The sequence below is a fragment of the Lemur catta genome, chromosome 2 (assembly GCF_020740605.2).
Source record: "Lemur catta isolate mLemCat1 chromosome 2, mLemCat1.pri, whole genome shotgun sequence".
Lineage (NCBI taxonomy): Eukaryota > Metazoa > Chordata > Mammalia > Primates > Lemuridae > Lemur > Lemur catta.
Window position 1 is genome coordinate 27911917 of NC_059129.1, and position 22033 is coordinate 27933949.

Sequence of the window (22033 nt, forward strand, 5' to 3'; positions counted from 1 at the left end):
TTGACCTGTGTGTTCTTGTCAGTGGAAATGAGACTGAATCATCCTTCCCAGCCCAGGAAGGATACAGCTGGGATGGATGGACCTGGGGTGAGATCTTGGTTCGGATTCCGGCCTGCTGCTTGCGAGCTGGGTCACCTAGCCAGCCAGGCGTCACAACTAGCTGGGCAAGTCATGTCACTGCCCTGAGTCTCAGTTTCCCCATCTGTTCAGTGGGGTTACTAGTCCTGGTGTTGCTCGCAGGATTAAATGAAGTGATGCCTGGGAAGGAACTACAGACCAGGAGAGGTTGGCCGAGTTGGAGCCTGAACTGCAGTGAAGCAGAGGCTGTTCAGCCTGTGTTTTAGATCAGACAGTTGACACCCCCAAAATGCAGGGGGTCGGGGGTTGTTGAGAGAACTGAGGAGAGAACCTGGAGGTTTTGCCCTTGTATTTTCTCTGCTTCCCCCCTCAGACTCCTCATCCCTCTAACACACACACACACATATCTCTAATGCCAAGGCCCTGAGGACAATCTTCCCCAAGCAAGCACCAGTCAATTCCATCTCTCTTCTCCCTGAAGGTCTTTTTTTTTTTTTTTTTTTTTTGAGACAGAGTCTCGCTCTGTTGCCCAGGCTAGAGTGTTGTGGCGTCAGCCTAGCTCACAGCAACCTCAAACTCCTGGGCTCAAGCGATCCTCCTGCCTCAGCCTCCCGAGTAGCTGGGACTACAGGCATGCGCCACCATGCCCGGCTAATTCTTTTTTCTATATATATTTTTTAGTTGTCCAGATAATTTCTTTCTATTTTTAGTAGAGATGGGGTTTCATTCTTGTTCAGGCTGGTCTTGAACTCCTGACCTCGAGCGATCCTCCCACCTTGGCCTCCCAGAGTGCTAGGATTACAGGCGTGAGCCACCGCGCCCGGCCCCTGGAAGATCTTGATGAAGAGATGTTTCACTGTGAAGAGGTGCAGTCCCGAGAAAACGGCCCCGGCCTCACCCGCATGGCCACCCACACCTGTGTACCCTGTGTGAGGTCTTGCACCAGGCCACACATCCCGGTGACTCTCCTCTATCCTCACGTATATGCCGACACGTAATCGTGTCTCCCGTTGGAAATAAGAAGCCTTGATCCTGCCTCTGTCCAGCTCTGCCCTCTCTCTCTGGCCCCCTTAACGGCAGAACCACTTCGAAGCACTTGCTACTTTCAACTCCCATCTGCCGTTTCTCTCTTGGATCTCCCATAAGATGAGGGTCTCACTCCTTCCGCTTGACCACAGCGGCCCTGGTGAAGGTCACCACCACGACGTTCGATCCATGGTCAGTTTTCAGCTGTCATCCTACCCGATGTGTCCGCGGCCATCAACACACCTGAGCTCTCCCCATTGGAACATGTGTCTTCGAGTGGCTTCCTGGACACCACACTTCCTGGCTTCTTCCTACCTCGAGGGTTGTCTCTTTTCTGTCCCCATCACTGGTTCCCTCCTATCTCTCTTGAATGTTGGGGTGTCCCAAGGCTGTCCCCAGGCTGTCCCCAGACTTCTCATCTCCACTTGCTCCTTGGTGCTCTCGTCTGTCCTTAAGTCCCGTCTGCGTGCTGGTGACTAGCATGGTCATAAATCTAGCCCGGGCTTGTGCGTTCCAGACTTGGCACGTTTGTAGCTCCTGTGTAGTTCCATTGGGGTGTCTGATAGGCGCCTCGAGTTTAACATGTCCCAAAACAGGCGCCAGCCTCCCCCGCCCAAACCTGCTCCTCCCATATTATAAACAGCAGCTCGGTCCCTCTTGTGGCTCTGGCACGTAATTCTGGTGTCACCTGGGTTCCATCCTTCCTCACACCACATCCAGAACATCAGCAAATCCCGCCCGCTCCACCTTCAAAATAAATCCCGAGTCCAGCCGTGTCTCAGCACCTCCTTTGCTACCCCCATGGCCTGTGGCCTGAATTCACGCGGCAGTATCTTCACTGTGGTCCCCATGCCCACCCTTGTCCCTGCAGACTGTTCCCAGCACAGCAGCAGAGGGATCCTTGGAGACTCTGAGTCAGACCGTGTCACCCCTCTGCTCAATACGTTCCTGTGGCCCCTGTCTCGCTCAGCACAAAGGCCAGTCCTTACTGCAGCCACTCGGGATTTGGCCTTCCCCAACCCTGACCTCGGGCTCCGGCCACACTTAGCCTCCGGCTATTCCTGGCACCTGCCGGGTGGGCTCCTGCTCCTCTGCCCGGAGCTCTTCCCCCAGGTGTCTGCCAGGTCTGCCCCCTCATCACTCTAAAGCCCGTGTCCGTCTGTCACCTCAGTACAGCCCTCCTCGGTGGCTCTTGGTAAGGCTCTAACACCGCCCCGTTCTCACCCTTATTTTTCTTCCATAGCACCTCTCACTGCCTGACTGTCATATATTTTATTTATTTGTTTACTATCTCTCTCTCCTGCTAAAATATAAAACCCGTGAGGACAGAGACTTGTCACTTCTGTTCACTGCTGTATTCCTAGAGCAGTGCCAGGCACATGGTGGGCCTTCCAGAAATAGATACTTGTTGAATGAATGAATGACTATGGAAAGAATTCAAAGAAGTTGTTCCCTGAGTTTAGGGAAGACCAGCAGAGATGGGGATGGCCCCTAAGAATCATGATCAAGGTAAAACAGAAATAGGTGACAGAGGTCTAGATATCTTTTGGAAGAAAATAGGTGACCATCTGTACTGGGCCAGTTCTATAGTTAGCAAGACTACATGGGAGGAGAGCTTTTTTGCTGAGCTTTATGTAACAGATGTGGTTTTGTATAAATCACACTTCTGTACACTGAATCCTATTTTAAATGTACTAGCAGAGATTGCTATTTAGAGGAATCTGATGCCAATTTCTTCTGTACAATGAATAATAATCGCCTAATTTGTCCTTAGTGTCAATTCATATTTCCAGAAAAAATTTACTGAAATCCAGGTTTGCCCGTCTGAGCCGAGGAACCTCTTCATTTTCCGCGTTTCCGCCGTCTTTATTGTTCCGTCTTTGCCCTCATTCTTCCTTCCCCTCTTTGTTCCTGCTCTTCCCCGAGCTGAGTTTTTTTCTTAGCCTCTGACATAGAATGTTCTCCTGGAACGTGGCCAGAATGAGCAGTGCCACGGGCAGTGGCCCCTTCCCAGACCAGATGAGTCCCGTCTGGGGTGGAGCGAAGGGGCCGGCCTGGGACGTGCGTGTGGACACCAGGCGTCCAGGGCTGAGCCCTCAGCTGATGTCCAGGCACAGCCAGGCTGGGAACCACTGACCCAAGTGCTCTCCAGGCCGGGCATTCGCTGTGGAAATAGAACAAAGATGGGGACGTGAAGGACGGCTGGGAGGGAGAGGCAGTGGGCCTTGCAGTGCCGGGATGTGACAAGGGCTTCCTGCCTCGCCCCCTTCGCAGAGAGGTCACTCTTAGGCATGGGGCCCTGGGAGGCGGGCAGAGCTGGGCAAGGGGTGGTTCCTGGGCTGGGCACCACCTGTCAGCCAGGTGCCACCCCACCTTGCGCCTTGAGATCCTCGGAGAAGAGCTGCTGTGTATTACTAAGAGAGAAGAGAAGGAGGGCGCGGTGGCTCACACCTGCAATCCTAGCGCTCTGGGAGGCCAAGGCGGGAGGATCACTTGAGCTCAGGAGTTCACCTGAGCAAGAGTGAGACCCTGTCACTACTAAAAATAGAAAAATCAGCGGGGTGTGGCGGTGCACACCAGTAGTCCCAGCTACTAGGGAGGCTGAGGCAGGAGCATCGCTTGAGCCCAGGAGTTGGAGGTTGCAGTGAGTTACGGTGACACCACTGCACTCTACTCAGGGCAACTGAGCAAGACTCTCTCTCTCAAAAAAAAAAAAAAAAAAGAAGAGACAAAGCTAACCTCAGGGTTAGAGAGCTGGGTGGAGGGGAGGAGAGGAAGTTGGGCAACGCTGGTGGCTTGGGGAAGGGAACAGCCCAACTCTTGTGGAACTGCTGTCCATCTGGACGGCTTTCCCCGGTAATTGTGACAAGGTGCATCGCCAAAGGCCACACCAGCCTGGCTCAGTGAATATTGAAGGACCAGGCTATGTCTGAAGGGCTTGCCCAAGGCCTAGCTTTCTAGACAGGGTGACTTGCCCAACAAGCAACTAGGGTGAATGAGCCCCTCTGGTGCAATACCCGTGAACATGACATTGCAGTTCAGGGTGTAGGGAAGCGGAACTGAGGCTTCCTGCAAGATGAGAGAAGCAGCATCGTAAGGGAGGGGTCCCTTTCGAAGCCAGCGCTCCCTGTGGGTGGGGCAAGGGGAAATGAGCTGGCTTCTCCTTTTCCCTAAGACCCGGTGTCTGAGTACCTTGCCCCATGCCCGACACCGTGGGGCCTTCTGAAGGCCTAAGTGGGCACCCCATGGATTGTCACAGAAATTCTCTTGTGGGGAGAGGCAGCTGGCATACGGGGAAAGGAAGACCCGCACAAGAAACCAGTCTGCTCAAGTCAGTGGGCAACATGGACATTGGGGTTCAGGTGGGGACAGAACTGCAGGTGACGTGGTCATCTTTGCCCAAGGATGTGACAGGATGACCTGGCTGGAGGGGCTCAGGGCAGTAGGACTGGAGCCGTGGAGAGGGCAGTCATGGCAGACGGACAGATGTGCTGGCTTCCTCTGCAGGCAGATGGGAATGTGGTCAGCGGGGAGTATGGGGTTCCCCTCATGCCATCGGCCGACCTCGCACTGAATGGCCTGATTCAGAGCCTGTGGGGAAAGTTCTGGGGGCTTTGGGGGACACAGCTGGGGATCTCCCAGTGTTAGCAGCAGAGGAAGCAAGAGCATAAGGGGTGTTAAGGGACGGACAGTGCAGCTGATGGTAGGTGACCCGAGAAGGCCCCAGCGCAGACAGTGCTGCGCAGCGTCCTGGGTGGAGGAACACCCGGGAGCACAGCTGCCCCGCCCCCCACACACTCTTTTTGTCCCTTCCAGAAACTGTAACCGTGGCTGAAGGGGAGACTTGGGGCAGGAATGAGGGCGCAGAAGGGAGGGGGTGTTGTGGGGAAGGGGAGATGGCTTTTCTGTGGGTTTATGAGCGTCCTGGATCGTTTTCAGAGAAACAATGTCCCTGACAGAAGAGACCATCTTTTTGGCCCCTCCACCCTCAATCTGAAAAGATGCCGTGCCTGTCCGTGCCTGTCCTCGTCCCAAGACCCTGTCTAGGGATGGAGCACCCCCGTGGGGCTGCCATTCCCGATGGAACGGCCTATGGGAAGGCCTGGAAGGAGAAGGACGAGGAGCTGCCAGGCATCCTTGGAGCCCCATCCCTGGACGTGGGTGGTGGGGGGACACACCCATGTCATGCCGACTGTGTCCCCATTCCTCTCCTGCCATCCTCTCCTGACCCTCCCCCTCAGGCTTTGCCTCTGTCACTCGCCTACACCAGGTCTTACCCAGGTCACCAGTGACATCCTTGTCCTGGGCCGTGGCTGACTGTCTTTTCATCTCGCCCTGCAGCACTGTTTGCAGCAGTTGACCTCTCGCTCCGACTTGTAGCACGTTTTCACTGAGTCCCCGCCTGCCTCATTGTCGGCCAGTCTCTTTCCTGGTTCCTCCTCATCTCCCCAACTTGGTTGGGATGTCCGTGGGCCCCATCTGGGGCTCTTCTCCTTTTTAATGACATGCCCTGGGTGATATTCAGCTTACGACTTTGAATGCCTTCTCCAAATGGATAACTCCCAAATCTCTGTGTCCAGTCAGACCCTCTCCCCATCCTCCCAGCTGTGTGTCTAATGGGATGCTCTTAGTCTATTCAGGCTTCTGTAATAAATTACCTGGGACTGGGTAATGTACACACAGCAGAAATGTATTGCTCACAGTTCTGGGGGCTGGGAAGTCCCAGGTCAAGGCGCTGGCAGATTTGGTGTCTGGTGAGGGCTTACGCTGTGCTTCATGGCGTCTTCTTGCTGCATCCGCTCGGGGCACAAGGGGCAGAAAGACACCCTAGGCCTCATTGTCACGGCACGAGTCCCATGAAAGCCCTCATGACCTAATCACCTCCTAAAGACCCCACCCCTTAATACTATTGCATTGGAGATTAAGTTTCAACATAGGCTTTTGGAGATCTACAAGCATTGAGACCATAGCAGATGCCCAGTAAGCATCTCAAACTTAATCACAGGCAGAGCTGATTCCTGGCCCTCCCCGCAGACCTGCTTCCTCCCGAGCTTTCACTGCTCCATACATAGTAGTCTCAGCCTTCTGTTGCTAAGGCAAAAAACCTCATCCCTTGGTTGTATCCTTGATTCCTCACTTCTTCTCACACCCCACGTCCAAACCATCAGCGGATCCCACATGCTGCTTCTTTTCCCACCCCTCCTCCACCACTGCCCAGCCCCAGCCCCCACGTGTCTGACCTGGATTACTGTCATAGTCGGCACATGTCGCCCCTGCGTCCTCCTGCTGTCTATTCTCAGCACAGCAGCTGGAGTAGTCCTTTTTTAAAAAAGCCAGCTCATGTCTCTGCTTTAAGTTCTATAGTAGCCCACGAGGCCCCGTGGCATCTGCTGCTCTGCCCTCGTCTCAACTCTCTCCAGCCCTGCTGGTTTCTTGCTGTTCCCTCTGCTGTAAATGCTGTTCCCCAATATCCTCATGGCTGTCTCCTCACTTCCTTCAGAGCTCTGCTCAGACGTGACCTCAGTGGGGAGGTCTTCCCGGACCATCCCATAGAAAATTGCAGCCGTCCAGCCCCCACACTCAGTCCCTCTGTTGGCTTGTCGTTCTCCGTACTACCTGTCGCCCTCTGATGTGCCCTGCTGGCTTGTTCTGTTAGTGGCCTGCCTCCCCCAACTAGAATGTGTGTCCTGCGAGAGCTTTTGTCTGTTTTGTTCATTGCTGTGTCCCCAGTGCCTGAAACCGTGTCTGGCGCGTAGCAGGCCCTCATGAAATATGGGTTGAATGAAATTTAAGAGCAGAGAGACGAATTGTGAGGGCCCAGAAGCATGAGATCAGAGGGTCAAGGGGGCCTTAAAACCATCTTGTGTAAACACTCTCCAGTGGCCGGACACCTCCAGCCCAGGCCAGGCATCAGGGCCCTCCTTCCAAGGTGTCCTTGTCCACCTCTCACTAAACCTGGCTTCTTTATTCTGAAGGCCAGGTTTATTGTGGTACAATTTACATGCAGTAAAATTTGCCATTTCATTAGTATATAGTTCTATGAGGGGTTTTTTTTGTTTGTTGCTTTTTTTTTTTTTTTTAGTCAAAGTCTCACTCTGTCACCCAGGCTAGAGTGCAGTGGCGTCAGCCTAGCTCACAGCAACCTCAAACTCCTGGGCTCAAGCAATCCTCCTGCCTCAGCCTCCTGAGTAGCTGGGACTACAGGTGCACGTGCCACCACTCCTGGCTAATTTTTCTATTTTTTGGTAAAGACAGGGTCTCGAACTCCTGACCTCATGCAATCTTCCCGCCTCGGCCTCCCGGAGTGCTAGGATTACAGGAATGAACCACCGTGCCTGGCCTATAGTTCTGTGAGCTTTGACAGTCACATACATTTAGGTAACCTGCACACAGTTAAGATTTAGGAGGATTCCATCACCCCCAGAATTCCCTGGTGCCCCTATGTAGTCAGCCCCTCCCCGCCCCGGCCCCAGGCATCTGCGGATCTGTTTCTTGTTCCTAGAGTTCTGAATCACAGAGCGTGTGACCTTTGAGTCTGGCTTCTCTGGCCTGACATAACACTTGTGAGATTCCCCCATGTTGTTACATGAATCAATAGTTTGTCGCTTTTTACTGGTGAGCAGTACCCGTGGCCTGGCTGTGCTGTCGCCAGTCCGTTCACCAGGTGAAGGACACTGGAGGCATTTCTAGTTTGGGGAGATGATGAACACAGAACCTGGCTGCTTTTAATTCGCACGCAAGGGTCCCCATTCTAGCTGTCAAGATTTTACATCTTACAGGCATTGGGAAATGAGATAGTCGAAGCTCCCTGTGCCCCTCCTCCTCCTCCTCCTTCTTCCCCTCCCCATTTCTGTTCTCTTATCTGACCTTCAGGGGGTCACCATCCTAAGTGGTGCCCAGAGCTGAGCACATAATTCGGGGCCCCGCGGAGTCCCTGGCATGTGGTCAGATGGATCAGTACTCTAAGTGTGGTGGAAAGCTGGGAAACCAAAGATTGGCTCTTGTAGCTCTAAATGAAATTAGCTTCTTAAATTGTATCTTATTATGGTGGCCATGTCATGCTGTTAATCAAGGGACTTTTTGGGAACCATCATTGGAGCCCTCAGTCAGCCCTTTTCACCTGTTCTGCCGTGTGACTCTGCAGCTGGGCCCAGTGTATTCTGTCCTGCTGGTCATTATCAGTCTCATTCAAGTGCAGATGCTGTTGCTGCCAGCATCGGTTAGATCAGTCACTGTGCCCTATGTACGCCCTCGCTGGTAAACACAGGGAGGAGGACACGGGCCGGGGGCTCCAGCACACCTTACATGTGACGGTGGCCAGTAGCCAGCACCTAAGTGTGGACACCAGTCCCACAGACCTCCCTGTCTAATGCAGGGGCTGGCCGACTTTTTCTGCAAAGGGCCGGATAGTAAATGTTTTGGCTTTGTGGCTTTCTGCTGCTGCTGCTTCTCTGACCTCCTGTTCCTCTTCCTCCTCCCTTTAAAACTATAAAAACCAATCCTAGCTCACAGGCCGTACACAAACAGGCTGAGGCCAGGTGTGGCTGGCAGTCAGTGGTTTGCAACCCCTGGTGGGCTGTCGTTGCTCATTCTTGTCTACAAGGATGTTACAAGAGACTTTGTTAAATGTCTCAATGGTGGAGATTCAGACACACACCATGTCTGTTTTGTTTTCATGGAACACTGGTCTAGAATCTCATAAGGAAACACGGCCAGTCTTGCATGACTTGTTTCCGTGAACACATGCTGGCTCTTGGTGACATTGTGGTGCCACCTTTTCTGTCTGGAATCTCATGGGTAATGTGTGGAGTTTTACCTTTTTCTCTCTGGCAAATCCCAGTTGTCCTCACTCACGTGTAGTCTTTGAGTACCACTGTCTCTCTCTCCGCAGTCCCGCCATGATCCTTGATAGTGGCTTGTTCATCACCTTCACTCTCTCCCAATCCCGTGTACTGTATGTTCCTTACCCGAGTCACTCAGCACCGGGGCTCCTATAGTCTCCGAACTCACCTTGGCTTTGGGTTCTTTCTTTAAGTGCTCTTTCTGCCTTTTGCAGTTCAAAGATCATTCTGGACAGAAAAGACAGAGGCAAAACCAGAGTGTGTCCTCACCATCGGCTAAAAGCAGCATGCCCACCCCTTCCTGTTCCTTTTGCTTCTCATGTAATAACGTAGCCCTTTGGGGTGTCCTACACATGTTCTGGAAGCTTCATCTCCTTGGCGGTTTAGCTTTCTGACACTATTCATTATTCTGTGCTATGCGTAGACTCATAGGCAAAAGTGACTTGTACACCCATACTGGCTTCTCTTCTTTCTAAAGTACTTTTGCAGTCAGAGGAGAAGGAAGGAAAGAACGGGGAGGAGGAGGAGGATGGTCTTTGTCTCCTTGTTAACAGTTAACCCTTTGAGGACAAGGTCTGTGTTCTGGCAGCATCTGGTACACAGCCCACATCCAGATGGCCACGTCCAGGTGCACGGCTGCCCATCACAGCCCGTGCGGGGCCCTCCTGGGGTTGTGTAGCAAACGTGTTAATCCCTGTATGGAGGCCCTGCCCTGCGGATGTAGGCATTCAAGAAAATCACAATTTCTCAGCATTTTCCATCTTTTTTTACTGTGACAAAATACACATAACATGCAATTCACTATCATAACCAGTTTGAAATATATAATTCAGTAGCATTTGGTATAGTCACTATATCGTGCAATTATCACAACTGTTTAGTTTCGGAACATTTTCCTTAAAAAAGGAAACCTTGTACCCCTTGGGCAGTCACTCCCCAGCTCCCTCCTGCCAGAGCCCAGTCTGCCTTCTGTCTCCGTGGCCCTGCCTGTTCTGCGCGTTTCGTAGAAGCAGAATCATACCCCACGTCCCATTTTGTGTCTGGCATCTTTCACTTAGCATGTTTTTGAGGTTCATCTACCTCGTACATGTATTAGTACTTCACTTTTGTGTGTGTGTATTTTTTTTTGTAATTTATTTATTTATTTTATTTCAGCATATTATGGGGGTACAAATGTTTAGGTTACGTATATTGCCCTTGCCCCCCCACCACCCGAGTCTGAGCTTCAAATGCGTCCATCCCCCAGATGGTGCACATTGCACTCATTATGAATGTATACACCCATCCCCTCCCCCTCCATCTGCCCAACACCCAATAAATGTTATTCCTATATGTGCACTTAGGTGTTGATCAGTGAAACCAATTTGATGGTGAGTACATGTGGTGCTTATTTTTCCATTCTTGGGATACTTCACTTAGTAGAATGGGTTCCAGCTCTATCCAGGATAATACAAGAGGTGCTATATCACCATTGTTTCTTATAGCTGAGTAGAACTCCGTGGTATACATATACCACATTTTATTAATCCACTCATGTATTGATGGGCACTTCGGTTGTTTCCACATCTTTGCAATTGTGAATTGTGCTGCTATAAACATTCTAGTGCAGATGTCTTTTTTATAGAATATCTTTTGTTCTTTTGGGTAGATGCCCAGTAATGGGATTGCTATTGTGGCAAAATATACATACCATAAAATTTACCACTTTAACCATTTTTAAGATTACAGTTCAGTGACATTAAGTACATTCACATTGTTATATAACCGTAACCACCATCCATTTCCATAACTTTTTCATCTTCCCAAACCAAAACTGTGTCCCCATTAAACACTAACTGCCCACCCCTCTTCCCCCAGCCCTGGCACCCACCATTCGACTCTCTGTCTCTATGAGTTTGACGTTTCTGGAGACCTCCCATAGGTGGAATCATACAGTTTTTGTCCTTTTGTGAGTGGCTTATTTTATTTAGCGTCATGCCCTCAAAGTTCATCCATGTTGTAGCATGTGCCCCTTCCTTCTTAAGATGGCATAACATTCCATTGTTTGTCTAGACCACGCCGTGTGTGTCCATCCATTTGTGGACAGCCTGGGTTGCTTCCGCCTGTGCTTTCCACCTTGAACACTCTTGTTTCTTCAGCTCTTACAGGTGCTTCCCAGTCCTGGTTGCCCTCCTCCAAACTCGGGTTTGTACACCCCGTCGACTGCAAGAGTGATTTGCATTTTCCAGTCTTCTCAACTTTCTTAATGAGTTTTATCTTCTTTTTGCTAAACCTTTTGAAATCTTCCTGACTCAGACCAGCTATTCACTACACAACCAGAAGCCAGAGGATGTTTGGGGGCTTTAGAGAGGGCAGAAAAGGAGAGAGATGGTCCTAATTTCAATAGTCCCCAGTTAATGAAGCAGATAAGGCAAACAAAACACTAAAAAGGGATTTAAAAATACTATATTATTATTAACTTGGGCTGATGTAACAAAATGCCATAGACTGGGTGGCTTAAACAACAGACACTTATTTCTCAAGGTCTTGGAGGCTGAGAAGTCCAAGATCAAGGTATCAGCCAGTTTGGTTTCCCAGCGAGGACCCCCTTCCTGGCCTGTAGACAGCTGCCTCCTTGCTGCGTCCTCACACGTGGGGAAAGAGAGGGCAAGCAAACTCTCTGATGTCGCTCCTTATAAGGGCACTAATTCCATTATGGGGGCCCCACCCTCAAGACCTCACCTGAACATAATTACCTCTTGAAGGCCCCACCTTCAAATACCATCACATTGGAGGTTAGGGCGTTAGTGTATGACTTTGGGAAGGACATAGTGCAGTCCATAGCAAATACCTTTTTGTTTTTTTTTTAATTGAGACAGTGTCTTGCTCTGTTGCCCAGGCTAGAGTGCAGTGGCATCATCATAGCTCACAGCAATCTCAAACTCCTGGGCTCAAGCCATTCTCCTGCCTCAGCCTCCTGAGTAGCTAAGAATACAGGTGTGCGCACCACCACACCTGGCTAATTCTTCTTCTTCTTCTTTTTTTTTTTTTTTGAGAGAGTCTCACTTTGTTGCCCAGGCTAGAGTGAGTGCTGTGGTGTCAGCCTAGCTCACAGCAACCTCAAACTCCTGGGCTTAAGTGATCCTACTGCCTCAGCCTCCCGAGTAGCTGGGACTACAGGCATGCGCCACCATGCCCAGCTAATTTTTTTCTATATATATTTTTAGTTGGCCAGATAATTTCTTTCTATTTTTAGTAGAGATGGGGTCTTGAACTCCTGACCTCGAGCGATCCACCCGCCTTGGTCTCCCAGAGTGCTAGGATTACAGGCGTGAGCCACTGCGTCTGGCCATAATTCTTCTATTTTTTATAGAGACAGGGTCTCACTGTTGCTCAGGCTGGTCCCAAACTCATGGCTTCAAGGCATCTTCCTGCCTCAGCCTCCCAGAGTGCTAGGATTACAGGCACGAGGCACCGCACCCAGCCTCATAGCAAATACCTTTTATAAAAACATGTAGTCAAAGCGTTTAGCTATGCGGAGCCTCGCTAAATAAAGGAGTATAAGAAGGAACAGCTGGATATTGTTAGTTAGAGCAGCCTGCACTTAAATATCAGCAAGATTTTGAATTGAAGAGAGAAAAAGAGATGTGACTTGGGGAAGGTGAGGGTGTCCAGGGGCATGGTCGTGCGAGGCAGACAAGGTGACAAGAGCTGATGAGGATGTCTGTTTGGAGAGCACCAGGCAGAGTGGTCCTTCATCCACTAGCCCGTCTGTGTGCCGGGCATGGTGTGCACACGGGAACAGCAGGGAGCAAGGTCCCTGACCTCATGGAGCGCACGCTCTTGTGAGGACAGACTGACAACAAGCAAATGAACAAACAGGGGCATTTCAGACTGTGATGGGGGCCTCTGTGGGCTAGAAGCGGGGTGGCTGTGGGTTGTGATGAGGAGATACTGCAGGCAGGGGCTGAAGAGGTGCTTTAGGTTAGGCGGCCCAGAGAGGCTGCCCAAGAGGTGGTGTTTGAACAGCCTGAAGGAGGAGGAAAATCCAGCCTTGCAGAGAACAGGAGGAAGACCATTCCAGGTATAAGGGATGTCAGGGAGAGAGGGAATGAATTAGAAACGTTTGAGGAACAAAAGGGCAGCCAGCGTGGCTGGGGTGTTAGGAGGGCGTAGGAGGGGGTGGGCATTGCTGCTCCTCCTGGTGGGCCATCACGGCATGCTCACCACCTTCCCTGTGTGCGGAGGGCTCACGAAGCAGGGAGGTGTGACCTCGAACACGTGTTATAAGGATCCTTCTGGCTGCTGGGTGGAAAGTGGCTTGGGAAGGGCCATCTGTTTGGGCAGCCGTCTCAGTGGCCCAGTGGGGACGTTCAGGGGTTGGGTTTGTGTGGAGGTAGTGAGAAGTAGAAGGATTTGGGAGACAGAATGGACAGCTCTGCAGAGGGACTGCGTGGGAGCTTGGGAGCAAGGGCAATGAGTGACCAAGGGTGGCTTGGAGGCCTTTGGGGCTGAACAACTGGTGGGTTGGTGCAGTGAGATTAGGGAGACCCGGAGGGGAGCAGGTGGGGAGGTGGGTGTGCTGGCGGAAGTTAAGAGTTCAAAGCCGTGGCCTAGGTGAGATTACTAAGGAGTGAATGGAGGCAGGCAGAGACCTGGGGACCAGACCCCAGAGAAACCAAGGGAGCCGGCAGTGGTGGGGAGGAAGGTGCAGCAGACAGTAAGGTGGGGGCTACTGATGGTGACACAGTGTGGGGAGAGGGGTGCTCTTGGTGGACCTGGCCTTGCATTCTGGTTCCATTTCTAACTGCCTGTGCTGCTTTGGGCAGCTTGACTTGGAAAGTGGGGGGTCAGATGACCTGCCCCCTTGGCTGGGCATGGTGGCCCACACCGGTGATCCTAGCACTCCGGGAGGCCAAGGTGGGAGGATCGCTTGAGGTCAGGAGTTCAAGACCAGCCTGAGCAAGAGTGAGACCCCCATCTCTACTAAAAATAGAAAAATTAGCTGGGCTGGTGGCATGACCCTGTAGTCCCAGCTACTGGGGAGGCTGAGGCAGGAGGATCCCTTGAGCCCAGCAGTTTGAGGTTGCTGTGAGCTAGGCCGACACCACCGCACTCTACTTAGGGTAACACGGTGAGACTCTGTCTCAAAAAAAAAAAAAAAAACAGACCTGCCCTCCAGGGCCCGAGGGAGGATCAGAGCAAGTCTTGAGAGCAGTGCCTGGGTGGACACAGAGGCTTGGGTGAGGGTCGCGGCAGTTGCTGCTAATCTGGTGACAACTGCTCTCTTATTATTTTTTTTCTGATCATAGGTTTAAAAAGAGACTGCTGTCACACACCAAATTCCAGTGTCACAGGTGGGACCAGAGCAGTCTGGCTGAGTACTGAAGGCTCCCCATGGCAGGGCGTGTGTTGGCCTCCTGTGCCCCACCTGTCCCTTCACTGTCCCAGGCTCACCTGGTCTCCGCTTGGTTCCAAACGCTCTCTGTCGTCCTAGCTCAGGTGCAAGGTCCTGGCCGTTACCCTAAGCTGCCACCACCTGTGCTGTGACCTGCCACAGCAGGCTCTTGCGTTCAGTCTCTCTCCAAAAGTACCTCACCCCACCCTCCTTCACCGCCAGCCTTGTCACTCCCCAGACGGGTCCCCTGTGTGCCCTGCGTGTGTCTCGGGATCAGGCACTTGGGGAAGATTCTTTCCGCCCTGAGTGGGATGAGCTTGGTTGACGGATGCCGGAAGCTGCGGCAGGAATGCAGGCTGGGCTGGGAGGAGGAGGAGGGCCCAGGCCAAATCCCAGGTGTTGACTGGACCACCTCCCAAGCTTCCAAGACCGGATGAGGTGTAAGGCGCTGTGGGTCCCTAGGCCCTGGGGTGGGCCTTCCTCAGGCCCCTGGCGTTGGGACCCACCGCCCCCACCCTGGGCACATCCTCTGTGCCTGCCCCTGCCTTGGGCTTTTGCGAGCCAGCCTGGCCTTGGCAGCCCAAGGCCTGGGCCCCTGCCAAGAGCTGTGTGTGTGACCGGACAGTGCCCAGCTGGCCCCCGCTGGCCGGCCCGGGCCCTGCTCCCTGCACAAGCCAGGCCTGGAGGTTTCCCATTGGCCGCAGCCTGGCTGGGCCGGCCTAGGGAGCGGAGCATGGGGAGGGCTGGGCAGGGAGGAAGGGAGGCTGGGAGAAAGCCGCCCTTCCTGCGGTGCCTGCTGATAATTGGCTCTCCGGAACCACTTGGGGCACGAGGGCCAGCTGGGTCAGGAAGTGCCGTACAATGCTGCTCTTTCAGGGGAGACACTGCTTGGTCGTAGGTCCTGTGTGACTCCAGGGAAATCTGGAGAACAGCCTGTTCTCAGAGGATGTTCTCTAACCCAGACCCCCCTCCCGAGGTGAGACACTGAGCCCCGAGCTTCCCACCCTCGGCCCTGGAAGGGGCCCCCAGGCGCTGGCCCGTGGATGGGCTGGAACGGCTCCGAACCAGACGGCTCCCGCAGAGAGAGCGTGGGGCTGGGGGGCAGGGACTAGATTCTCTCCACAGACCGTGAGCCACTACCTGGTGCTCTTCAGCTCTGTCTGTGGACCCCCAGGGAAGGAGACGGCAGGGCCCCTGCCCTCGGGATTTTAATCTGGGTGGGGAGGGAAGGGAATACATATACTCAGCATCAAACACACGCAGAGAAATAGGAATTTTTTTAAAAAAGAGAAAAATACATTGTTGGCCTGTGTAACTTGGTAAATCTGAAAAAAGGTGTAAGTGTTTGTGCCTGAAAAGGGGCCAGGATTTGGGATGTAGAAAGAGACAGAGGCATGTGTGACATCGGATGGGGCATCCCAGGCACAAAGTGTGATGTCAGCGATAGGAAACTGTTCTCGCAGGGAACTTCTGCCCTGGCACCCCCCTGGTGCCTGGCTTCCCAAGGCCCCTGGGGGACCCACGGCTTGCCTTAAACAGCCCAGAATGCGGAGGCCCAGCCCTGCCTCTGTGCCCCTGAGCCCCGAGAAGCTTGGCCCCAGAAACTGGCCAGTGGGCCCACAGCCATGGGGTGGACCCTGCCTCTCAGGCGCAGCTACTGTGGCAAACTGTTGCTTGGAGGACTTTGGGCACGGTGACTGCAGTTGGCGGGAGTTCTCGTGAGCCTGTCCCAGCTGCAGAAGGGTTCAGGGCAGTGCTGGCAAGGGGAGGCAGGGTTTGCAGGTGCCTTGTCGCTGCTGGTATAGGAAGAGACTTCTTTCCATAACCGGGTGCTAGGCAGGCCCTTGTCTGTTGTCCTGGACTCAGATTGCGAGTCAGTGACTCCCAGGGTGATCCGCACTTGACCGAGTCAGGGCACTGAAGAAGTTACTCCTCATTCAGGAGGTTGGAGGGTCCTTTGTATCAGGCCCCTCCCCCTGCTCAAGAGCCTTCTGTGGATCCCCAGTACCCATCAGATCATAGTTCCGTGGCCTGATATCCAAGTCCCTCCATCATCTGATGGGCCTTTACAGAGTCTAAAAATGGGAAGGGACCTGGAAGCCATCTAATCCAGCCTGAGTCTATCAGTCTTTTTCATAACAACCCAGAGTGAATGTTGCCTCCCCTCTGCCTGTATTCTTCTAATGATGAGGAATTCTCTCTTTCTTTTTTTTTTTAGACAGAGTCTCACTCTGTTGCCCAGGCTAGAGTGCCGTGGCATCAGCCTAGCTCACAGCAACCTCAAACTCCTGGACTCAAGCAATGCTCCTGCCTCAGCCTCCCGAGTAGCTGGGACTATAGGCATGCGGCACCACACCCAGCTAATTTTTCTATTTTTAGTAGAGACAGGGTCTTGCTCTTGCTCAGGCTGGTCTTGAACTCCTGACCTCAAGCGATCCTCCTGCCTCGGCCTCCCAGAGTGCTAGGATCACAGGTGTGAGCCACTGTGCCCAGCTGAAATTCTCTCTTTTATGAGACAGCTTTAGGTTTTTCCAGAAACTGCCTCCTTGTACTTCTACCCATTGGTCTAGGTTTGATCCTCTGGAGTTATTCCTGTGTCCATGTGATTGCTCTTCAGAATATTGGTGTTCCTGTCAAGTGTCTGACATTCCAAAGCCTGTAACTTTTCTTCAGATCTCAGGTCCGTCCCAATCCAGGATCTCTCTGTTTTCGAAGTGATTCCACCTGTTAGTTTCCTTTATAGTGCATAAAGCCCAAAACTGAATCGTGTTTTACATGGGCCCTGATCTGGGTAGAGAATTGGAACCATACCCTCCCTCATTCCGAACACTGTACTCCTTTTAATGCGTCTGGAGAGATGAGACTTGCCTTTTCATCAACTTCATCAAAATGTTGCTTATAATAAGTTAGTGGCCAAGTAAAATGCCTGCATCATTTTCACAAGTGCTGCTTTGAGTCACAGCTCCCCTGTGCCAGTGAGTTTAGACTTAAATATAGAACATTTTCTTTATACCTACTGGATTCCGTCTTGTGAAGTTTAACCCATTTTTCCCATCTGTGGAAATTGTTGAGGTTCTGATTGTGTCTCTGGGGTACAGAGGGCCACGCCTAGTGCCAAGCCTGTGATTGGAGCCTGAGCTGTACAGCCACACTGCCCTGCCCTTGCAGATGGAGTGGCCACGGGCAGTTTACTCAGCGTTTCCAAGCCTCGGTTTCCTCCTCTGTAGAATGGAGATGATTGATACTGATACTCGCCTGCGGGTAGGTTGTAGAGTCAGGAGACTTCAGCGAGATAATTCATAGGCCAGGGTAGCACAGGGCCTGGGAGGGAGGGAAGGGGAGAAGGCACCTGTTAGTTAGCTGCCATCATCGATGATTATAACCACTGCTACTGCTAGTTCACGCCCTCATTCTTTTAACAATGGCTGTTTCGTACCCGAAACCCTCCTGGCCTCACTGTTCTTTGTTCCTTCGGGTCCTTTGCTTACAGTGTCCCCCCAGCTCTAGGTACAGAGCCCCCGTCTAGGTTCAGAGTCTCTGCAGCATCTCGGATGCACCGTCCCTGCTTCTCTCTGCTGTGTCCCAGAAGCCGGGAGATCCTGTCTTCCCGTCCTGTTGAAGTTCATTTCACAGCCTGCCTCACATCGGGTTCTGTCCATTCTCACTGCCATCATTTGGGTTCCTTCATTCCTACTTCTGTGCTATTCCAGAGCTTCCTCCCTTGACTCCCCGCTTCCGGGCACCCTCCAGCTCTGCTCCAGCTCTCACCGCTGCTGCTGCCACTCCTTCCTGCTGCCTGAAGCCCACTGGCCTCCCACACCCGGCCCACTCCCTTTCTGGCTTCTCCCTCTTCTCTCTGCGCACACACACTGCCCCCCAGCCTGCTTGCTTGGTGCTTTGCCTGAGGCAGCCCCTCTGCCTGGAGGGCCTGTTCTCTGTGTCCCCTACTGGACCCAGCCCCCTGCGACCCCCTCCACGGCACAGAGCTGTCAAGGTGGCTCCGGGCTTGGACCCAAGTAGTATGACTGTGGGCAAGTTTCTCAGCCTTTCTGAGCAGCAGTCTCTAAGTGCCCCCAGAGTTCATACGATGCACAAATGAGAGAAGTAGGTAAATTGCAGGGGACAGTACCTGGGACAAGTGGCCCCCTCCTTCCTCTAAGAAGTCTTTCCTGAGCAGCATCTTTTTTTTTTTTGAGACAGAGTCTCGCTCTGTTGCCCACGCTAGAGTGAGTGCCGTGGCGTCAGCCTAGCTCACAGCAACCTCAAACTCCTGGGCTTAAGCAATCCTACTGCCTCAGCCTCCCTGGTAGCTGGGACTACAGGCATGCGCCACCATGCCCGGCTAATTTTTTCTATATATATTTTTAGTTGGCCAGATAATTTCTTTTTATTTATTTTTTTTAGTAGAGACAGGGTCTCGCTCTTGCTCAGGCTGGTCTTGAACTCCTGACCTCGAGCGATCCACCCGCCTCGGCCTCCCAGAGGGCTAGGATTACAGGCGTGAGCCAGCGCGCCCGGCCCTGAGCAGCATCTTAGTTTAAAGGGATTTCTCTCATAGCACAGAACTTTTCCAGTTTTCAGTTGCGCACAGAGAGAATCTATAGTTACAAATGCATGGTGTATTATTTTATGTTGCTTAAGGGAATTTTAAGGTGTTTTTTTTTTTGTGAGTAAGACTGATGATGACCACAGGCTCGGGCAGTTGGTCAGGAAGTATAAACAAATATTTATGGGGTAAATCTAAATCCCATCCGTCACAGGTCCTCCCTGGAGGCCCTGCAGCAGTTTCTAGTACTTGCAGCTACACGGTTTTCTCTTCTTCCTCACGGCCGAGTTCCTGAGCGGCTCCACCAACCCCCCAGAATTGACCACGTGCGATGCAACACCTTCCTGGATTTGGATCTCTTGTTGTGCTTTTACGTTTTTATGTTCCTTATAATTCCTTTCCGACTGCAGGCAACCTTTAAGGGCTCGGTAAATGTGATGACTTTGCTCAGCAGTCTGTCTGCAGCTGGAATCCCGTTACTGTCCTGGTGCCAGGGGAAGAAAAGGATTTAAACGAGGCTGCAGACGTGGCTGTAATTCACCTGCGGAAATCTGCAGGAAAGGGAATGGAGATACTGCGTGCCCCATGTTCTCGTCCTTGAGCACCTAGTCTGATGGGGAAAGGACCCTATGTTAGTGTCCTCGGGCTGCTATAAACTGCCATAAACTGGGTGGCTTAAAACAACAGGTGCATTGTTACCGTCTGGAGGCTAGAACTGTGTCACCAAGGCCAGGCTCTCTTTGAAGCCTCGAGGGAAGACTCCTCTGTCTCTTTTTAGCTTTTGGTGACTGCTGTCAATCCCCGGCAGTCTTTGGCTTTTAGACGCATCACTGGTCTCTGCCTCTGTCTTCCCATGGTGTGTGTCCTCTCTGTGTGTCTCTGTGTCCCTGTCTCTTCTTTTAGGGACACCAGTCATATTATAATACATTAGGGGCCCACCCTACTCCATCTTAACTGATTACATCTGCAAATGTCCTGTTTCCAAATAAGATCACATTCATAGGTACTAGGGGCAGGGGTTGGACTTGAACACATCTGTTTTGGGGGGATACAGTTCAAACCACAGCAGACCTTGAATAATTTAAATGTCAAGTCTGATAGGGAGAAAAAAAATACATGGAAAAAGGAAGGGACTTAAGAAACATCCAGAAAGTTATATAAACCAAATATATATGTGTGTGTGTGTGTATATATATATATGTATGCACATATATATTACAGATAAAGACTGAAATGTAAAAAAAGTAGTAATAAAACACTTAGAAGAAAATGTAAGAATCAATCAGCATAATCTAGAGGCATGAGAAACCTAGAAGCTATAAACAGTAAGATGGACGTTCTTAATTCTGTAAAGCTATCAACAAGTATAAGAACATAGAAAATACAGCTGGGCACGGTGGCTCACGCCTGTAATCCTAACACTCTGGGAGGCTGAGGTGGGTGGATCATTTAGCTCAGGAGTTCAAGACCAGCCTGAGCAAGAGCAAGACCCCGTCTCTACTAAAAATAGAAAGAAAATTAGCTGGACAACTAAAAATATATCTAGAAAAAATTAGCCAGGCATGGTAGTGCATGCCTGTAGTCCCAGCTATTTGGGAGGCTGAGGCAGGAGGATCGCTTGAGCCCAGGAGTTTGAGGTTGCTGTGAGCTAGGGTGACGCCAGGGCACTCTAGCCCGGGCAACAGAGCAAGACTCTGTCTAAAAAAAGAAAAGAAAAAAAACGTAGAGAATACGCAAATTCACCAGCAGTTGAGGAAATACAAATTAATGATGAAATGTCACTACACCCATAAGATTGGCAAGGATTGTTAAATAAAAGAAGCCACAACCCCTGTTGTTGGTGAGGATGCATTTGTACATTGTCAGTGGAAACGGGAATTGCTAGAGCCTTTTCAGGAACTAAGATTTAAATAAAGTCAAGTTTATTTGGATCCTAATTAGAATACCAAAAGAAAAAATGTGCATGCAAATACTAACTAACCTATTTGATAATATTAAGGAATTATCTTTACAATTTTAAGTGTGGTCATAGTATTGTGGTCAATTTTTAAAGAGTTGGGGAGTTTTTTGTTGGTTTTTACAGGTTCATAATGAAATATTTGCTGGTTAAATGTTATAATGTCTGAGGTTTACTTCAAATAATCCAGGAAGTGCAGGGGTTGGTGGCTGATGGTGTCGAGCAGAGAGTCAGCGAATTGACAGCCACAGGCCAGACCTGCCACCTGGCTTTGAAAATAGTTTAGTGGCATTCAGCCCTCTCATTCACTTACTCGTTCATCTGGCCTCAGCTGAAGTAGCTTTTGAGCCACAAGGCAGAGTTGAATAGCTGCAGTGGAGACCGTGTGTCCTGCACAGCCTAAAATATTTACTAACCGGCTCTTTACAGAAGATGTTTGCTCACCCCTCTTTCATCAGAAACACGTTTGGCCACAAGTTCATAATGGTTCGGGCTGGAAGCTATACGAGGGCTTATTAGACTCATCTTTCTATTTGTATATGTTTGGACTTTTCCATAATGAAAGATTTAAAAAAAAAAACCCACTTTGACCCCATAATCTCATTCCTAGGAATCTATCCCTTGGAAACAAAAGCATCAGTTACTAAGGATCTATGTATAAGAGCATTTACTATAATGGTTTCAGTGGAAGAGAAACTGTGGAAATGAATTGATTGCCTACCAGTACGGGAATGCTTGTATAAATCACATCCACCCACACATGGAATAGTCTGTTACCTTCTCAAAGAGTGAACTAGAGTTTTTGCAGTCCACTTGGAGAATTTTCCATGAGACATTTTCAAGTGAGAAAAGCAAGATATAGAAAAGTCTGTCTGTGACAATCCCATTTTTAGGGAACAGTGGCAAAATTGACCCCTTCAGTGTGCAGGTGTTTGTGTGTGTATACGTGTGCGTGCGTGAGTGTGTGCGTGTGTGGTGTGTCTAGGATACATAACAGGCTGTTAACATGGGTTAGGGGTAGAATGACGTCTGTGGAAAGGATGTGAGCAAAACAGAAAATGGAAAAAAACCTGTACTTAAGAAAACATCCTACGTGGCGTGGTCCCATTTCTGTGTTTGTACAAATGATATTCATATGCATATGTACTTTGCTAAATTGAAAAGAGAGTTATGCTTTTAAAAACAACTGGAAAGGAGTGAATATTTTT

The 22033-nt window shown here is 51.0% G+C and overlaps 1 protein-coding gene across 6 annotated transcripts in view; it reads left to right on the top strand.

Annotated features, from left to right (window-relative positions):
• Positions 1 to 22033, top strand: part of HIP1 (huntingtin interacting protein 1) — a 150844-nt gene that overhangs the window by 81911 nt on the left and 46900 nt on the right. Inside the window, exon 1 of one of the 6 annotated variants that reach the window (XM_045543101.1) lies at positions 15123 to 15298. The exons of 4 other annotated variants lie outside the window; for them this stretch is intronic. In XM_045543101.1, coding sequence (XP_045399057.1) covers positions 15269 to 15298 — 30 coding nt within the window. In that variant the 5' untranslated portion in view covers positions 15123 to 15268. Of the gene's footprint in view, positions 1 to 15122; positions 15299 to 22033 lie in introns of those variants that run through there. One more of the 6 variants, XM_045543104.1, reaches the window with a different exon arrangement.